Source organism: Sorex araneus, chromosome 10 (genome assembly GCF_027595985.1).
Source record: "Sorex araneus isolate mSorAra2 chromosome 10, mSorAra2.pri, whole genome shotgun sequence".
Lineage (NCBI taxonomy): Eukaryota > Metazoa > Chordata > Mammalia > Eulipotyphla > Soricidae > Sorex > Sorex araneus.
In genome coordinates this window covers 47,416,169-47,437,025 of record NC_073311.1, presented here as the reverse complement: position 1 = coordinate 47,437,025, position 20,857 = coordinate 47,416,169, and the positions used below count along the sequence as shown (strand labels likewise).

The 20,857-nt window shown below is 46.6% G+C and overlaps 1 protein-coding gene across 1 annotated transcript in view; it reads right to left on the bottom strand.

Moving 5' to 3' along the window:
* POLR3B (RNA polymerase III subunit B) overlaps positions 1 to 20,857 on the bottom strand; it is a 115,888-nt gene extending 95,031 nt beyond the window's left edge. Inside the window, exons 1-7 of the mRNA XM_055118184.1 lie at positions 20,723 to 20,857; positions 13,120 to 13,152; positions 11,200 to 11,256; positions 11,054 to 11,118; positions 5,099 to 5,174; positions 2,791 to 2,891; positions 684 to 775 (exon numbers count right to left, since the gene is read on the bottom strand). Of these exons, the coding sequence (XP_054974159.1) occupies positions 684 to 775; positions 2,791 to 2,891; positions 5,099 to 5,174; positions 11,054 to 11,118; positions 11,200 to 11,256; positions 13,120 to 13,152; positions 20,723 to 20,794 (496 nt within the window). The 5' untranslated portion in view covers positions 20,795 to 20,857. The remainder of the gene's footprint in view (positions 1 to 683; positions 776 to 2,790; positions 2,892 to 5,098; positions 5,175 to 11,053; positions 11,119 to 11,199; positions 11,257 to 13,119; positions 13,153 to 20,722) is intronic.

Below are 20,857 nucleotides of genomic sequence, written 5' to 3'. Positions count from 1 at the left end.
CTCCCCCATGCCCTTACTCACTCCAAGGTCACCTCTGCGTCCCCCACCATCCCCACCCACCTCAGTGGTGACCTCAGTGGTGACCTCAGCTTGATAACCCAAGGCCAGGTGTTCGCCATCCGGGATACTTTCCCTTCCCTGGTTTGGGTTCTCTACGTCCCACAGGTGAGTCAGAGCATCCTCGAGTTGTCCTCCCTCTGACACCTGTTTAACCTGATGCCTGGTTCCATCCAAATTGCAACATACTTAATCTTTTCTTAGAGGACCCTGCCCTCCCAAAATATCTTTTAGAAATACTGATAGAGTAAGAGAAAAAAATTCTTTTTTGCTTTTTGGGTCACACCCAGCGATGCTCAGGGATTACTCCTGGCTCTGCACTCAGTAATTACTCCTGGTGGTACTTGGGGGACCATATGGGATGCCAGAGATCAAACCCAGGTTAGCTGCATGCAAGGCAAATGCCCTACCTGCTGTACTCCAGCCCCCAATGGAATAAAACTGGAACCAAATTTCCAGAGGTTTAGTAAACCAAGTTTTTTGCAACTGCACTATAAAGCAGAAAGGCTAATAATTTGGGGGGGGCGGGGAGGGAAAATGTTGAACCAACAGTATAAGAAAAAAGAAAGGGGGTGGGGTGGGGTGGGGGATAGCGAAGTCAGGGCAAATCCAGGCGTCATACGTACCAGGGTCTAACGGGCACTCATTCAGCTTGGCAAACTCGGCTGGTGTTTTTCCTGTGAGGACACAGTTTGAGCTACGCAGCATGATGGGCATCCTGTGTAAAGGAACACACCACATATTAGATTGTCGGAGGAGAGGAGACAGGCTGAGAGGTGCGGGTCTCACGCCCGGTGGGCCTGTTAGAGAGCCGCTGGGAGCCACACGGAAGGGCCAAGTATAATGAACCACTTCCTCGGGCACGAGGCTTTCTACTACACAGAGAGAAAGACCTGAGCATTTTGGTGTCCTGTTCGATTCCTCCGTCCTTCTCGGAGAGCCCGGCAAGCAACCAAGAGTATCCTGCCCGCACAGCAGAGCCTGGCAAGCTACCTGTGGCATATTCCATATGGCAAAAACAGTAACAAGTCTCACAATGGAGACGTTACTGGTGCCCGCTCGAGCAAATCGATGAACAATGGACGACAGTGCTACAGCACAGTGCAGTAGTAAATTAACACAATGGTATTTTTTATTTTTTTAACATTTGGAGGCCGGAAGATGGCTCCATGGGCTGAGGGGCAGGCAGGAGCTTGGAGTTCAAACCCGGCAACCTGGGAGCACCCCTCAGCACCTCACCGGCACCACTGTGGCTGCGACCTAAACCCAGACACTGAAGAGTCTGGTTCCCCAAATTGTTCAGAAAGGTTTTGGGGTGTCGGAGAGACAGTACAGTGGGAAGAGTTGTAGTCTTACACACAGCTGACCCAAGTTCGATCCCCAGCATCCCATATGGTCCCCTGTGAAAATCAGAAATGAGAGCAGCTCATTTCCGGTAAAGAAAACCGCTCCCACCAGGTCAACAGAACGCCACAGGGAGTCAGAGCGTAAGCAGCAAGAGACTGGCAGCGCTCCAGTCCGCACTGGCGAAGAGCTAAGCGCAGCCTTCAAGACGAAACACAAGCGTGACTTAATCTACGTATGGGCTGAATAACAGATGTGACACTGCTGGAGAAAGAGCTGAACTGGAAACGAAAGCTAAAGAAACCAATCAGAATGCGCTTCAGAAAGGGAAAGAAAGGAAAATGGGAGTTTAAAGACCAAGGGAGAATATGGGGCCGGAAAGAAGGGTAAGGCAATTGCACGCTGCCAACCAGGGATTGATCCCTGGCATCCCCTGAGTACTGGGGAGGAGTCTGCCCTGAGCATGGCTGGGTGTGGCCACAAAACAAAACAAAAAACAAACAAAAGGCCCCCCCAAAAAAAGACCACAGGAGAACAGAGTAAGAAGGTATTATCCAAGTCTCATCAAATTCTGTATTAAGCCAAGATGACCAGCTTAGGAAAGGCACTTTAGTGCTTTCAGGCAATGGTTCCCAGCTGCCAGGAGCTAGAGGAAGAAATGGAGGCATTTTGCAACTGGAGCTATAGTACAGCGGGTAGGGCATTTGCCTTGCACAAGGCCGACCCGGGTTCGATCGCTGGCATCCCACATGGTCCCCCAAGCACTGCCAGGAATAATTCCTGAGTGCAGAGCCAGGAGTAAGCCCTGTGCATCTCTGGGTGTGACGCAAAAAAGCAAAAAAAAAAAAAAAAAAGAAAAGAAAATTTAAAAAAAGGAAAAAAGAAATGGAGGCATTTTTCTCTTCATTTTATAAAAAAGATTTTGGAGGCTGGAGAGAGCACAGTGAGTAGAGTTCTTGTCCTGCACGCAGGTTCGATCCCTGGCATCCCATGGTCCCCTGAGCCCACCAGGAGTGATCCCTGAGCTTAGAGCCAGGAGTAAGCCCAAGTACTGCTGGATGTGGCCCAAAAACCAACCCAACAAACAAACAAAAGGCTTTCCACTTAGGACTTACGAGAGGATCTGCCTGGCTCTGCCCAACTCAACACTGCAGTCATGTGAGAAAGCGTGTGACCCTGAGTGACACTATCAGGCTGATCCTCTGGCACCCCAAACCCCGTGTGTCAACACTGCTCCAGCAGCCGGACAAGGGCAAACTTGGTGGATCCGGAATCTAAGCCTGGGAAGCAAGTGCCATTCCTTATATTTTTCAGATGAGGCCCCGGGTCAGGGGGCTCCGGCAGGGCGGGGGTGCCGGCGGTGTGGCTGGCAGGGGCATCCCTCCTCACCTGCCAATGGGTAGGGCATTGCGGATGATCCTCTGGCTGCCGCGGGTGTACTCGATGTCCACTGTGATGGGCGCGGAGTAGGTCATGTCCCGCAGTCGGCACTGGAACAAACGACCAGGCAATCAATCACTGACCAGGCAATCAATCAAATCAATCACAACACAGGCCGCCCCAGCCTCGCGCTCCAGGGCCCTCGGGAAACAGGCCCACACTGAACTCTGACGGCTGCAGGGAGCAAGGATCCTGGGGAGTCCAGACCTACCTTCTCCATCCCAAATATTCCAGAAAGCGACTGGCCCCGGCAGCCTGAAGCTGGGACTTCGAGTCTGGGGCTGATTTTCTTCATGCTAACCTGACATCCTCACCAGGGCGCTTTGTGGCCTTGCTGAGACGGGAACATCATCGCTCTAGCCGTGACCTGGTCTTTAAACCAAGATTCCTGCACGATGCTCCCGGCTGCCATTTGGGTTTTTAAACTCATACACCGCACAGCCATCTGCCACGGAGTGAGGTCTCACACTTGGGAAAGCTTTTGGCAAATCTGCCCCCACCAAAACTCAGGATTCTCTGAGGTTAGGAGATGCTGAAACAGACAGGCCTGAAGCTTGCGGCTTGGAGGGTGAAGCCACTTCATTACACTCTCTTGTCTCTGGCTGGGCCAAGACAGAACATTATTTTTGAACTAGTAAGGATTTCAAGACCTTGGTCAGACAGCACTCGCCAGCGAAGACTGCTCCACTGAGCCCCTTCTCACCTCCCCTCAGCTTCCCCTTCATCACCACACTAAAACGTACCCCCAGATGAGGCCATGCTGGCAGCTGACCTGGGTTCAATCCCCAGCACCCCACATAGTCCCCCGAACCTGCCAGGAATGATCTGAGTGCAGAGCCCTGAGAGCAGCAAGATGAGCCCCCCCAAAAAACAAACACACAGAAAAACACCTTCAGAACTTTTATCCATCATTTTTGACACATGCAGTGTATGTTCACTGGATGTTTCTCACTTGCACACGTTCCCTCTTCATGCTATGCATGGTTTCCGGAAACACCACTACACTGTGTGTAAGCTGACCCATCACCCAGCCTCCACTGGGCATCAGGCAGAGCCCTCATCCCGCTCTTGAAAGCTTTTCTCCAGCCGGTGCTGGTGGGCGTCCTTCCCAACCAAAGTCCTTTTCGTGCCCAAATGGCCCCTTTTCCCTACTCAGCTGTTCCTGTGCTTCTTCCAGGAAACAGGGGTCCGCATTCACGGGAGGGGTTCCCAGGAGGCTGTGCCAGCATCCTTCAGCCTTCCTACAGCTGTGACAGCACCTGCCCCGCACGCTGGTCCACGGAGCAGCAGCTTTAACCAAGAGGGAGACCAGTGGTTCTCAAGCTCTCTCTACCTGCAGACTGGCACTGGTCTGTGCCACGCAGCGTAGGTGGGTGGTTACCGGCAGGTTAGTACAATAAGTCATCGTCTATGATGCTCGTTAATACAGCAACAAAATCCACTACTGGCACAATACTCTGCATACATTCCCATCACTCAGTGAGGTACAATTGCAGATCTTCAACAACAACAACAAATCACTCTCCTCCCTGAACTAATTCCCAATAGTTGACACTACATGAAAAAATTAAAAATTGAGGCGAAATCTAGACTCTATCTGCTTAAAGCAATTAGGCCTAATCTATAAGGCTTTTGTCTCTAAAGCTGTTAAAACACTCGCATTTCCATTTTCGTCTCATAGGTCTCTTCCTTCTATTGGACTGAGCTTCATGTTCTTGATCTCCTGATTCATACAAATCCTGATGGCTTGCAAAGCATGAGCTAAATCGTGCCTACAATAAATATCGCCCAGGGGCCGGAGCGATAGCAGAGCGGGTAGGGCGTTTGCCTTGCACGCGGCCGACCCGGGTTCGATCCCCGGCATCCCATATGGTCCCCCAAGCACTGCCAGGAGTAATTCCTGAGTGCAAAGCCAGGAGTAACCCCTGAGCATCGCTGGGTGTGACCCAAAAAGCAAAAAAAAAATAAAATAAAATAAAAAAAATAAAAAATAAATATCGCCCGGTCCCGAAGGATGGAGGGGACCAGGGGAGAGCTCAGAAACAGGACACAGTTATCACAGAGTGCCCGTTAATTAGGATTAGATGAAACACAAGCTGACACAGAACTACTCCCTAATACAACACAGTGCAGTGCAAGGGCTTATCTACTGTGGTTACCTGAGTCTCATAAGAACTTGCTTTTAAATCTTCTTTCAAGAACATAGACATTTTCAATTAAAACAAGCAAATCCATTTAATGAAAGGTTCATAATTACCTCGTGAGGGGACACTGGTCTAGTTACATTGAAGCTTTCTTCCACATCAGGAAGCCCAACATAAATATTAAGATACCTGAAAAGCAATTATTCCATTACCAATCATACATCTCCTAAGACCTATAAACAAGCCATTTTTATCCTCAAAGCTAAAACTATGTTTTGACAAAAGCTTATCATGCTAAGATGATATACACATTAAAGTTATGATAGAGATCGTCCTGAAGTGATTATACGAAGAAGGGAAAAACACTTCCAAGTATCTTTTCTAAAAAGGTACCATAAATCTCTACAAAAATACTGGGAATACAGCACCCACCCAACCCCCACCCTCCAATGACAATTAATGGGGAAAAAAAAGCAAAAGATAGTCTGCATAATACTATTATTCATGCCATTAAAAATATATATATATATAAATATACTGGAAAAAATATTTAAGTATCTCCTCCATCCCCACTCCCAGTTTTCAAATGTTTGCCTTAGGCCAGGTTATATAAAAACCTATTATATTGGCACCTATTTCACTAACTGAAGGAAATCTGAAGGAAACAAAAGAGGGTGCAAAAGCATTCACCAAAGGGAAACCAGCCTTCAGTGTTTTTCTGAGTCACTACAGAAGCAATGTGTACCCCAGCAGCAAGAGCAGCACCCCCAAGCTCCTTCCCGATAGAGAGGTTCCCTTTTTATTATTATTATTATTATTATTATTATTATTATTATTATTATTATTTTTGCTTTTTGGGCTACACCCAGGAATGCTCAAGTTACTCCTGGCTCAGCACGCAGGAATTACTCCTGGAGGTGCTTTGGGGACCGCATGGGATGCCAGGGATCGAACCTGGGTCAGCCACATGCAAAGGCAAATACACTACCCACTTACTATCGCTCTGGCCCGTAGCGACAACTTTCTATAGGTTGCACACTTGCCATGCTATTCCCACTTTCACTCTCTGTTAGAATTACTTAGGTAATATTTGGTGTTCAATTGTACAAGTCTAATTAAGTAGAAACTACTTTTTTAGGGTCTGGGACGCTCAAAATTTTTTTCATGTAAGTTATAGCTTGAATACTTCTCTTCTTTATGCTAAGTGAGTCTACAAAAGGCGCTCTACTTTCAGACTGAGGGGGAAACTTATCTACATGTCAATTAGTGCAAAAGAAACGTAGGAAGAATAAAGTAGAATTCAAGAGTCCAGTTACTTACAGACATGAAGCTGCTGGGAACACAACGTAAAGAACAGAGAAGGGAACAATTTCCTGAAAATAATTTTTCCATAGGCCTAACTTACAACCATAATAAAAATTCACCTATTTCCTCTCGACAAAAAAAGCATAATTAGAAACCATGACGTCAACACGGTGATGGGATTAGTGTTGAATGATTATACGCCAAAAAGTCAACTAACAATAACTTTGCAAATCACAGTTCCATAATTGAATTAAAAATTATTTTAAAAATGAAACATGATGTGAAGGAACTCGAAAACAAATAAGTAACATAATGGGAACACAGCATGGGGAAAGAAAACTACTTTCTGTCTGTCTGTTTGTTTGTTTGTTTGGGGGCCACGCCTAGTGGTGCTCGGGGCTTACTCCTGGCTCTGCAAACTCAACTACTCCGGGAATTACTCCAGGTAGTGACTGGGAACCATATGGGTTGCTGGGGATTGAGCCTGGAATAGCCACAAGCTCCCTACCCACTGCACTATCTCTCCAACCCCAGAAAACAACTATTCTAACTCTAGAAAGCAGTATTTTGATTGGATGCAAGAAAAGGAAGGAGAGTGAGTGGTACACAAATGTTGTATTCCAATTAGTAAACTGCATTCGCACAGAAGACTGAGCTAACAATTTTGAAACAACTGTATATATATTCTAGAAGTATATGAATATAGTATACATATAACCATTTCTTAATGTCTTACATGTGAAGGAGAAGGCTAGAAAGTGAGTCCTGTAGAGCTGGATTATAATCGAAGGTATCTGTATGTTTCTCAAAAATATGTAAATGGAGGAAAAAAATATATGTATACACGAATAGGAAGTACAGCTATGTTTACTCTTGATCTAATACTAAGGCTTCAGAATTTCTGATCCTGGCTTCCAAAAAGTCTCCAGTTACAGGGTCTGGGGCTCCCTGGAGAAATAGTTCAAATTAGAAAACAAATTTTTTAAAAAATGATGCTGAGTTAGTGTCAGACAGTAAAGGACTTGACAATGAACAGGGGAGTATTGAAAGGACACCGGAGTCCTGGAAAATCTCTCCACAGTCCAAACAGGGACGCTTTTAGCAACAAGAGTGTCTGATTACTGTGCACAGACTAAATATCCATGAGTTTATACTGATATAAATAAAATGATAAATGAGGGGAAGAAAAATCGCTCTTACAACAGAATTCCAAAATGTACAAAGAATGCTGCAAATAAGAGATTCACCATTACATAAAGTGCAGAGCAGTAACTGTAATAGGTAAAACCATTAATGTACACAAAATTAATAAGTAAAATATAAGAAGTAAGAAAACTGCAGTCCCAAAGGATCTCTCCATAAGATAACCCAGTGATCGGGCATTTTCTCCAAGAGAGAGTTACGTGCAAGGGTTGGAAACTAAAGGTAGACCTCGGGCCACCAAAAGGTCAATCTACCTGCCCACACTCAGGACTTTCAAAACGGGAAGGCTGCTGTTTAACAGCCTCTACAAAGACGTCATTAAAGGAGTCTTTAACTATGACAAATGTTCTAGAAGTATTGCACCGTGTTGGAGAGAACACCGTACACACAGAGACACACAGACGTCTCTGTCCCAAGGCTCTACAGTCTCGTCTTGCTCAGGGGGGTTCCCCCGCAGCCCTCTCTGTGTGGGGTGACCGAGCTCAGAAGGGAAAGGCCATTTTCTGGGACAGAATCTTAGCCTCCCTGCGTCTCACCCCATATGGGGCAGTACCAAATGCAGTTCTCTGCAGGGGTCTGATCCATACCCGACACGATGCCGAGAACATTACTTTGGTGACACTCTTGCCAAAAACACATAACCGATCTAATCGCTCAACCTACGTCAAGGACTATCTATACCCTGGTTTCTTAAACGGTGGGCTGCAACCCAATGTTAACTGAATGTAGTGGCATTTGGAAAAGTTTTTCAAAATTTGCTTTACAATTTATTGGACCGAAGCAATAATGTAGCAGGTAAAGCCCTTGACTTGCATGTGGTCAAGCCAGATTTAAGACCCAGCATCCTATATGGTCCCCCGAGCACTGCCAGGAGTGATTCCTCAGCACAGCCAGGAGTTAGCCAGCCCAGAAACAAAAAAATAAATTTATTATTTATTGTCAGTAAAAGTTTGGTCTGTATACCTATTATTATATATATGTATACATGTATATATATATATATATATATATTGAGGGCCACACTTGCACACACATATATGTACTCCAGTTAAGTAAAAATTCAGGGGCAAAAGAGGTCAGAAGTAGAAAAGATTTAAAAAGCTCCATACAAAGAAAACGTACCAGAATTCTTCAGAAGTGAAAGACCAAGAAGGCTTGTGGAACTCCAGAGACTAAGACATGACAACTAAACACAGGCAGGGTCCTGAAGGAGCCCCAGACCACACTATGGACACCATGGGAGACTTAAACTATGACCTGAAGGCTGGGGCCAAAGACAGTGCAGCTGGTAGGGCATTTGCCTTGCAAGCAAATAATCCAACTTTGATCCCCTGCACCCTAGAGGGTTCCCTGAGCCCACCAGGAGTGATCCCTGAGCACAGAGCCAGGAGTAAACCCTGAACACCATCAGGCATGGTGCAAAGCCACACACCCCCTCCCAAAACAAAAGAATCTGTAGGCTACCTGAAAGTATTGCGTTGATGCAAATTTCCTGGTTTTCTGAGCTGTGCTAATACTAAGACACTAATGTTAGTGAAAGCTGGATGAAGCATAATATGGAAATAATACTGTCGTTACCACTCTTCTAAGTATACGATTATTGGGGCTGGAGCAATAGCACAGCGGGTAGGGCATTTGCCTTGCATGCGGCTGACCCGGGTTCGATTCCCAGCATCCCATTTGGTCCCTTGAGCACCGCCAGGGGTAATTCCTGAGTGCAGAGCCAGGAGTAACCCCTGTGCATTGCCGGGTGTGATCCAAAAAGAAAAAAAAAAAAAAAAACAAGTAAGTATACAATTATTTCAGAGGCTGTGGGTAGGGTGTTTGCCTTGCAGGAGGTAAACCTGGGTTTGATCCCCAGCAACCCCAAATGATCCCCTGCGCCCTGTCAGAAGTGATCCTTGAGCACTGCCAAGTGTGGCCCTCAATTTTTTTTTAAATAAATTTTTCTTAAAATAAAAGTATTTGGGGGCTGGAGCGATAGCACAGCGGGTAGGGCATCTGCCTTGAAGGCGGCCAACCCAGGTTCGATTCCAGCATCCCATATGATCCCCTGAGCACCGCCAGGAGTAATTTCTGAGTGCAGAACCAAGAGTAACCCCTGTGCATCACTGGGTATAACCCAAAAGCAAAAAACAAAACAACAACAACAAAACCAAAATTCAAGTATCAAGAACGGGGCCAGAGCGATAGCACTGCGGGTAGGACATCTGCCTTGCACATGGCAGACCCAGGTTCAATTCGTCACCCATATGGTCCCCCAGCACCACCGGAGTAATTCCTGAGTGAAGAGCCAGGAGTAACCCCTGAACATCGCTGGGTGTGAGCCAAAAAGCAAAAATAAATAAAGTATCAAGAATATTTAAAACCCAAATGTTTCTGTAACTCATCTATTATAACTATTTTTTGGCTTTGTTGGGGGCAGGGGGGCTCACTCCTGGCAATGCTCAGGGGTTACTCCTAGCTCTGTACTCAGGAATTACTCCTGGTAGTGCCTAGGAGACCATATGGAATGCCAGGAATCAAACTCAGGTCGGCTGCATGCAAGGCAAATGCATCACCTACTCTTATAGCTATAGCACAGCAGGTAGGGTGTTTGCCTGGCACAAGGCCCACCAGGGTTGATTCCTCCGCCCCTCTCGGAGAGCCCAGCAAGCTACCGAGAGTATCCCGCCTGCACGGCAGAGCCTGGCAAGCTCCCCGTGGCGTATTCGATATGCCAAAAACAGTAACAACAAGTCTCACAATGGAGACATTACTGGTGCTGGCTCGAGCAAATCGATGAGCAACAGGACGACAGAGCTACAGTGCTACTCTTATATTGCTCCAGTTCCCTACTGGTGCCCAACCAGACTGTTAGGATGAGCCTGTGGAGACTGACCCGCAAGCGGGCAGAAACACAGGCCCCATGAAAATGGGCGAGCCATGACTCGTGTGTCCAGACTGGGCTGGACAGGGTTACCATCTCTTCCTTTGCCTGCCTTTTAGCTCTTCGCATTACACAGAAGCAGTCTTCCCTCTCTCACGGATCCCCAACCCAGCCCAGCTCTGGGAGGCCGGCCTTCTCTCTCCCCCTTATCACTCAGGTGCAGGGGCGCAGCTCATGGTGCCTGGCTGCCTGGCCCTGCATTCCTCCTTGGAGGCTGCGACCCTTGGTGACAGAACAATGTAGCCTTGATGTCTTGATGTCCCTCCTGTAACCCCTTTCCCCCCTAACGCTTTTTTTGTACTGAGTGCATGAGATGTGTGTACGTAGGATAGTGAATAAAAGAGGCAGTGGGGCGCTTCCTCGCTGCCGGGAAAGAGCAAGGAGCCTCTCCCGCAAATCTCATTTCTCTCGCGTCTCATCTCAGTGCCCCAGACCCAAAGAATATTCACATAACAGTTCCCTATAGTAACTATCTATTACAACTAGTTTATCAATTAAAAGTTGAACACTTGACAACAATCTTGTGAAACATTAAAGAGTTATTCCAAAAGAGTTTTGATAGAAACTGATTTCATATGTCAAAATCTTAGATATAATCAAAATAGCAAATCCAGAGTAGTTCGGTTCTTACTTTAAGTACCACATGGGGTCAGCATCACTTGTAACTTTCTCATTGGCTTTCATAATCTTCTTTATCTGCACGGAAAGAGTAACATTAGGAAAAGACTAGTTTCCATGAACTCTGAGCCCAGTGTCTTTGTAAGACCAGATACTTACCTCTACATTAATGAAATAGTTAAATGAGTCTATATGTTGTTTCACAAGGCCTTTCACCTAAACAAATAAAAAGCAAAAGGCTGGTAAGCAATAAAACCAGAGTTTTCTTCCCTGACCACAGGCAATCATCATTCTCAAAATCCAAGGGAAAAAACTTTTAACAAATTTGATTTACACTTTACATTTCTATATCATATTCCACCCCTTCTATCTTACTAGTATCTCCTCATCTTTTCCTCCTTAAGAAACAAACTGACCTCGGAAATTCAAGAAGTGTTTACCGGTCTTTGGGCTGAGAACTCGAGGGTTCTCTCAGAGTGAGGGTGAGCAGCCTTCCCCAAAGTCCTGTATTTCCAGAAGCCCCGATAGCTACACCCACACCTCACAGCCGCTGCCAGGTAAGCTCCCTGCCCAGTTCAATATTGTGGAGTTTCTAGAGTGAGCCGCCACATTTGCGGCCACATAATATCTCCAAACTCTACAACACTGACGGAGCAGTAGGAGCACACCAAATTAGAAGTGGGAGTAATAACTGAAGCCGACTACGCTCCATAAACAAAACCAGTAATCCAGTAGCAACAAGAGCTTAGTCAACACTCAGACAAGGGCTTAATGTCCCCATGGTGAGATATAATAATTTTCACAAATTTTCTTTTACTGAAGTATTTTTTGGTAATTCCTTTAGCCCTTCAGTCATAACAAGCAACATAAAATTAATAATTATTCTGGTGCTGCTAAGGGAACGGGCTGGGGTAGTTGGGGAAATGGGGACAACGGTGAAAGGAAGGTCACTCTGGTGGTGGGACCGGTGTTGGAATACTGAATTCCTCTAATAAATCCATCTGTAAGCCATTGTGTTTAAATGAAATGGTGGGGTGGCGGGGGGGAGGGGGGAGAAAAAAATATGAGTTAAAAAAAAAAAAAGTGTCTAAATATATCTAATGAGTCCCGACAAGGTATTTAGTAAACGATACTCTGAATTTAAAACACAAAACAAAACAACAGCTGGGCAGCATCTCCTCCATTCTCCCGAGCACTTTCAGGACCTTACCACTCGCCACTAACGTTATTTACAGAATGAAGGGGATACAAGGCTCTCTACTCAGACACCTAGTGAGAACTGCATCTGAAACTGCACTGCGGGGGTGAGAGGCGGGGAATCTAAGATCATCTCCCAGCGAGCAGGGCCTTCCTCCTCCGGACACACGCACACAGAGCTGTGTGCTGCAGGGGACACGGGGGAAACAGCCAAACAAGACTGCAAAGCCTTAGGACAGGGAAGTCTGTGCGCGACACAACTCCCTAAGATGCACTTCCGAGAAACATTCCTAAAAGATAAATCACTTTTCCTTAATTACACGCCTTTGTGGGGATCGTCCTGGCTTACAGGAGCAGTCATCCCATTTCGAAAGTCCTGAACATGGGCGAAGTACTGACTTTGAGAGGACCCAAGATCTCCCTTCTAGTTTCTACCCTGAACCTAGGTGTCCGTCAGGGAGAATCCGTGTGACTGTTTAGGGATCTCTTCAGTTAGACGTCTCTTTCATCCCTTCAATGGGACCCTGGTCTCACTGGCAACGCTCTGGGCAGTGTGATCAGTGTTCAAATAGAGGAACGAGCTCCCTCCTTTGGATGGTACATCATGGCAATCAAAGAAACATGTCCATGGTCTGGCTCATCAGCTAACACTCAGAATGTTTACTGCTTCCTAGCTCTAAAACTGGACTAGCACACCCTTGACAAACACTAGAGGCAGGGATAATTCCTAATAATTTCTTGGACTTCCAATATCTAGAAACATACACAGTTGCACAAAACCTAAAAATGCCTATTGGTAATGAACATTGCTCTTTTAAAAAGATGCATTTCTTGACATTTTTTATTTGAAAAACAATCAATTACTAAATGTCACACTATTACCTTTAAAAATGCTGGGAGCAGCCTCCATTTCTCCTGCAAACCAAAACAAGATGAATGTTAAAACTTTACACTAGTTACCATACTTTTATAACAGGTTATTTTAATGAAACAAAATTATTTCATCACAGAAACAAAAAACATTAAATTCCGTTTTAACAATTCTTAAATTGCAACCACATTTTATGGATATATGTGCACATTTAAATGTATGTACATGAAATATGTATTTAACAGGTTTCTTTTCACTGATCTCTGGGCTACTCCAGCCCTGTGTCCTGGGGTCACTCAAAGTGGGATATGCCGTAGCCTGCAGTGTCAAGGACCAAACCCTTCCCCCTGCACAGCAAGAGCTCCAGTCCCCTGAGCTGGCTCTCTGGGCCTAGATTTCTAAAACTGAAAACAATTTCACCTGTTCTTGAGGATTCAAGGTTCCAAACACTATTCATACACACACACACACACACACACACACACACACACACGTATATAGAATTCTCATGACACCTCTTAAGTGGGCTTCTTGAGAAAGGGAGTGTGAAAGCTGCATTTGGGGAAGCCTTCTCTTGCCCCAATGGGATCTCACTTGTTCTCAACTGATCTCAGAGCTCATCTCAAGGCTGACAAAGGATAGCCCACGACCTGCGTCTTCTGCAAAATGCCACACTGCACCACTTCTTACGCCTTACATGTTCCCAAGACCATAAGCACCCCATGATGATAAGCCACTTTTCATGCATGACATCTTCTCTACCAATGAAAGGTGTTAGAGTTAGAAAAGGGCCCAAAGGAAGAGTAAGGGACAAAGGCAAGGCTCATGGGGCCTTGAAGTTACTACAAAAATGCTGACGTTCACACTGAGTGACATATAAATAAAAATTTATATTCAATAAAGAGACCATTATAAAGCTGTTCATGATTGGGTTTCAGTCATACAGTGTTCCAACACCCGTCCCTCCACCAGTGCACATTTCCTTGTACCAATGTCCCCAGTTTCCCTCCCACCACCCCCAAACTCACCCCCCAGCCTGCCTATATGGCAGGAACTCCTCCCTCTCTCTCCTCTTTCCCTTCCCTCCCTCCCTGCCCACTCTCCCCTTTTGGGCATTGTGGTTTGCAAGAGATACTAAAACGTTGCCATATATATCCCTTTACCTACTTTCAACACTCAGCTCTTGTCCAGAGTAATCATTCCCAACTATTATTGTCCTACTGGTCCCTTCTCTACTTACCTACCCTTTGTCCCCCCCACACACACACATACTTGTGGTTGATTCCAACCACTGACTAGTACTCCTGTCCGTTTTCCCTGGCCCTGGACATTAGCCTCATACTATCTTTTTTTTCCTATACCACAAATGAATGCAGTCACTCGATATCTGTGCCTCTCCTTCTGACTTATTTCACTCAGCATGATACTCTCCATGTCATCCATTTATAGGCAAATCTCATTACTTCATTTATTGTAACAGCTGTATAGTATTCTACAGTACTCTAATTTCTTTATCCAGTCACTCATCTGTCCTCAGGCACTTAAACTGCTTCCAGATTCTGGCTATTGTGAATAGTGCTGCAATGAACATAGAAGTACAGAAGGTGTTTCTGCTGTATGTTTTTGGGCCCCCACTGTATATTCCCAGAAGTGATACTGATGGATCAAATGGGACCTCAATTTCTAGTTTTTTGAGGAATGTCCATATTGTTTTCCAAAAAGGCTGGAGCAGCTGGCATTCCCATCAGCGATGAATGAGTCTATTTCTCCCCACATATGAGGCAGCACTGATTGTTCTTGTTCTTTTGTATGTGTGCTATTCTCTGTGATGTGAGATGATATCTTATTGTTGTTTTGACTTGCATCTCTCCAATGATTAGTGAAATAGAGCATTTTTCATGTGACGTTTGCCCATTTAAATTTCTTCTCTGGGGAAATTTCTGTTCATTTCTTCTCAACTTTTTTGATGGAGTCAGATTTCTTTTTTCCCCTTTTAAAGTTCTACCAGTGTTATATATATCTTTGATATTAACCCTTTATCATAAGAGTATTGGGTGAATAATTTTTCCCATTCCATGGGCTGTCTTTGTATCTGGGTAACTGAGGTGCAGAAGCTTTTTAGTTTGATGTAGTTCCATTTGTTTATCTTTGCTTCCACTTGCTTGGTCAGTGCTGTTTCATCTTTTAAGATGCCTTTAGCTTCTATGCCGTGGAGAGTCTCACCTATATTTTCTTCCCTGGACCTTATGGATTCAAGTCTGAAGTTGACATCTTTAATCTATTTTGACAAGACTTTTGTGCATGGCATTAAGTAAATGTTTGAGTTCTTTTTTTTTTTTTTTTTACATTAGCTGTCCCGTTTTCCCAGCACCACTTGCTGAAGAGGCTTTCTTTGCTCCACTTCACATTTCTTGCTCCCTTATCAAAGATTAAATGATCATATATTTGAGGGTCTGTGTCAGGATATTCAACTCTATTCTACTGATCTGCAGTGCAGGTCTGCCTTTATTCCAATACCGTGCTGTTTTAATTACTACTGCTTTGTTTGTTATACATTTGAAGTTGGGAAAGGTGATGTTTCCCACCTTCTCTTTCCAAAGGACCGCTTTAGCTATTCATGGAGTGGGAGGGGTATTCCACATGAATTTCAGGAATATTTGGTCTATTTCTTTGAAAAATGTCATGGATAACCTTATAGGGACCACACTGAATATGAATAATGCTTTGGGGAGTATTGCTATTCTGACAATGTTAATCTGAGAATGACTCACTTTAACTACAGGAGTTGGGCTGAAAAAAGACAAGGTCAGGTTTAAGGATATCACTGGAGTTTATTGCAAGGCTCCACACTGGCAAAAGAATAGGTTAGAAAGGGTTAACTAGGAGGTACAATACATTAACAGCCACAGGATTTGGGAGTGACAAGGATGAGGACTTTAGGAGAGTGCATCAAGACTGACCCCACAGGGGAAAGCCAAAGGGCTGCAGGGCACGCCTGGCATACAAAGGGTCTGATCCCTGGCACTGAACGTGTCTCCTACGCACCACCAGGTCTTGCTGTGCTGGCCCCAGCACCTCCTGAAAGACCCCAGAGGTGCCATTTATCGAGATGAGGAGCTGGAGAATTGCTGAAGTCACAGGTTTAGGTGTGAGGGGGCTGTCGGGAGCCTGCTGCTGCATATAAAGTTCAAGACCATTAAGCATCCAGGCGGATGTCAAAAATGAGGCAACAAATATGAGTACAGAACATGGCAGTGTGGGGTCGGGGCCTTGGAGGATGGCAACTCCAGCCTCGTAACGGATGATAAGATTCCTCCGAGGAGCAAGGGTGGAGGAGTTTCCTAAAGGGAGATGAGAAGACTGCTACACCAGGGGTAGGGAACAGAAGGCACACACAGCAAGAGCTGCGGAGCGCCCGGAGGACTGATGAAAACCCAGAGTCAAACATATTTCTAAGAAGAAGGGAGCTAGTAGGATCACAGCAAATCTGGCAGGAACGTTGCATGAAAGACCACTAACTCAATGAGCCTAAACAATTACCCAGAAGGTTCAACTAGCACCAAGAGCAGAGATGATCCTCGGACCATGACTTTAATAGCATCATTGGGAGAAGTAACAATTATCATAAAATTGACTCCTAAGGATCTAACTTTGATCATTCCATTTGCCTTTGTCTTGTAACAGACAACATGAAATCAATATAATTGTGCTGCACGGGGGGGGGGGGGGGGGGGGGAGGAGGGGGGAGGCCCGGTGGTGGGGGAAATGGGGAGGTAAGTGGGGGGAAGGGCACACTAGCAGTAGGGCTGGTGTTGGAACACTTAAGGCCTGAAATAACTGTAATATGAACAACTTGGTAAATCTCGGGTTTATAATGGAAAAAATATTTTTTTTAAAGAAAAAGGGGACTTATGGGCACGAAGACATATGGGTAACCCAAAGACAAATATGAGTGCAGAACTCAGTAGTGTCAGGCTCTTTTTAAAAAGCCCATTACACCATCCCCACATACGTCACAACAATTTTTTTTTTCTGCACAAAGGTGTGTGTGGAGGCAAAACCTACTAGCCATTACTGGTAGGTTTTCTTTAAAACTAAGTCATCATTTTCTTTCTTTTTTTTTTTTTGGCAGTTGCATAACTTTTATTTAAATTATATATATTTTTACTTTTTTATTGAATCACTGTGAGACGGATCCTTACAAAGCCGTTCATGGTCGGGTTTCAGTCATACAGTGTTCCAACACCCATGCCTCCACCAGTGTACATTTCCCAGCACCAGTGTCCCCAGGTTCCCTCCCATCACCCCACCCCCACCGCCTGCCTCTATGGCAAGAGCGCTCTGTCTGTCTCTCTCTCTGTCCCTCTCTCTGTCTCTCTCTCTCTGCATTGTGGTTTGCAACACAGATACTAAAAGGTTATCAAGAATATCAAAATGTGATTTGACCACCATACAGCAGCAATTATCCCCATCCAAAGCAATACAAAACTCTGTATCACTGCAGATACAGGGAGTCAGGTTAAACTAATCTTTGATGATGGATATCAAAAGGTGTTTGGGTAGGAGCTGGAAAATGGTACCATGGTATGTCCTTGCAGGCAACAGACCTGGGTTCAGTCCCCAGCACCCCATATGGTCTACCCGAGGTGATCCCTGAGTGTAGAGCCAGGAGTAACTCCTGGGCAGCACTGGGTGTGGCCGAAAACAAAACAGAGCCAACAAAGGTGGTTGGGCGAATATACTCAAAAAAGATCAGAGGTTGACTCTCTGGGTTGATAAAAATGTTCTGAATCTTGTATTTAATGGTAGTTATATTTGAGTAACTGTCAAATGAATGTACATTTTATCATAAACAAATTTTCATCCCACAAAGCAGAAAGAAACAATTCGGAAGGAATTCTAAAAGATTTGAGAAGTAGAAGGGGGAGAGTGGAAAACACAGGAAAATGGGCTGCAGCGAGAAGCAAGCAGGGGCCAGACCAGGGCTTCTCAAAATGTGCAACATTGCCCTGCAGAGGATGCTGGGAGCCCCCTAGGGGTCCACAGAAGCCCCAAGTCCCACTGTGGGGTGCTTTTTGCTTGTTCATTTAAAGAAGGTAGATTCCTATGGAGGGGCTAAGATATAATTTAAAAAGGGGGGGGGACAAAAAGGTAAATAAGCAAACTGGGGACTCTGAGGAAATTGAGGAAAGCTTTATAGACATAGTAAATACTTCTGACTGCTTAGGAAAGCAACTAGCAGAAACAGAAACACTTTAACCAAGGGAAAGCGTGACCATATTTATGAGCTTAAAATGATGATTCTGGGGATGGAAATAATACGCAGGTAAGTTACTTGCCTTGCACTCGGCAGACCAGGGTTCAATACCTGGCACTGCCTATGGTCCCCTGAGCCCTACCCAGGAGTGATCCCTGAGCACCACTAGGCGTGAACCTCACCCACTAAAATTAAAATAACTGAAGCTTCCTGTTGCAGAGCAGAGGACAGACTGGAGAGGGACAAGCCAGAAGCCTATTGGTGAAAAAGGACACAGTTTGAAGAACAGCAGGAATGAAGTAAATGATTTCAGAACATTCACTAGGCAGAAACCTCAAGGTCTGATGGTGAACTGGAAGCAGAAGACCAGAAGGAGAACTGTCATTTCTGAACCAGAGAACAGGGATTGTAATACTGGCCCCTACATAGCTGTGCAAGTTCAGGCAAGACATATATATCCTTGGGGCTGGAGTGATAGCATAGCGGGTAGGGTGTTTGCCTTGCACATGGCCGACCCGGGTTCAAATCCCAGCATCCCATATGGTCCCCCGAGCACCGCCAGGAGTAATTCCTGAGTGCAGAGCCAGGAGTGGAAAAAAAAAAAAGGCTCATCCTGCAGCTCTCTGGAGAAGCAATCCAACCAGTGGTTAAGGATAAGCCTTAAGTGGTTCAGCAGTGGAGCCCTCACGCCTTGCGTGGGTGAAGCTCAGCAGCACCACAAACCAGGATGCGAGAAACAAAATCAAACCAAAGAATGAAGACTCTGGAGCCAGACTACCAATGTTCAAACTTTGGATCCGTCACATCTACCAGATTCCTCACACCGGGCTCCTGACTTGAACTCTCTGGACCTCAGAACCCTGCACTGGCAAAAATGGGGTGAAAAACTGTCCTAATTTTGAACCATTAAATAATGCAATGCGTATTGTGCTTACTTGGAGGGCAGGGCGGCACACCCCGGGATGCTCAGGGGTTACTCCTGGCTCTCCACTCAGGGAACAATTTTGGTGCTGCTGGTGGGAAACCCATATGGGATGCATGGGATGCGGAGGATCAACCCCAGCTGACCAGGTGCCAGGAAAGCGCCCTACCCCAGCTCACTCCCACTGCTGGCGCTCAGCTACTGTTATCTCTCTGGCCCTGCAGAGAATAGTACAGGCTAGTGACTCTGGTAGGAACTCTTCCAGCCTTTAAATCGCAACTGCCACGCCATGATTAACCACGTGTTGCCAAACTGGAACTGATCCTCTCTGCACTTCATTAAGCTGCTTAGCTGCCCAAGGGACAAGGAGGGTCTCCTCACTCACGGGGTGTGTGTGTCACTCTCCTGATTAAACTCTTCGCAGGCGGCAGGCCAAGCCCCTTTGGGCACCCCCCACCACCTTCTGCGATTAGGCCTGCTGCGCGTGCATTTCCCACCAACCTTCCTCCTGCGACACTCGGCCACTCGCAGACTTACTTCGGGTCCTCAAACCCCACAGAAGCACTTCAGGTCCCCTGTTCCCTCCACCCGGAGTCCCTCTCCAGACCGGCCTCTCCGTGTTCTTCCCGACCCCCATTCCACGCCAGCCAAGGTGTGATCACGAATGTGTGTCCTTCCCAGAAGAACAAAGAACCATGCTAAGCGCCTCGGAGGGCGCTGGGGAGAGGGACCGTGATACTGTAAACATCTGAGCACCCGACAGAAGCAAACACGTATGCAAAACTTTTTGGGGGGTTTGAGAAGCGGGCGGGTGCTGGGTGCTGGGGGACCACACGCGGGGTCGGGGACGCAGCCCGGGCCTCCAGCTCGCACTGCTGGCGCTCGGCGCTGACCCTTCCTGCAACCTCCTGGCCAAACCCCGGGGTAGTATTATTTCAGGGAGTTTAACTACTCCCTGAACCTTGGGGCAGCCCAAACTGGAGCCCCACGTCCAAAGGGAAGATGCCTAGCCCGGGACTCCAGCAGATTGGTTTCTCCACCAGGCCCGGCTGCGGGGCCGGCGACGATGCCATACGACCGTGACAGGGGGCGCAGGGGACCCGTGACCCCTAAACACACTTGGAAAAGGTCCCAGCCCGGGGCCGGCCGGGTGACAGCTCCTCCGAGCTCCGCCTTCTGAGTTGCTGGCGGCGACCCGCGAGGAAGAAGCGCGGCGCGCGCACAGCCCCGAGCATGCGCAGCGTCCCGAGCATGCGCAGACGGCCGGACGCGCAGCCCCCCTGCACATGCGCAGAGTCCTGAGCATGAGCGGATCACGCAAGCGCGGAGCCCTGAGCATGAGCGGAGGCGACGACGGCGGCGGCGCCAGGGGCAACGCCTCCGGGGAAGCCCGTCCCAGCCCCTTCCGCCCCCTGCGTCCGCGCGCGGCCCTCACCTCTACGGTCGGGATGGGCGCGGCCAGCTGCTCCGGAGTGAGGTTTCCAAACTCCTCTGCAAGCACGTCCATGCTGCTCACCGCGACGGAAACACAAAATCCAAGCGTTGCCCCCGCACACACGCGCCCCCCCCA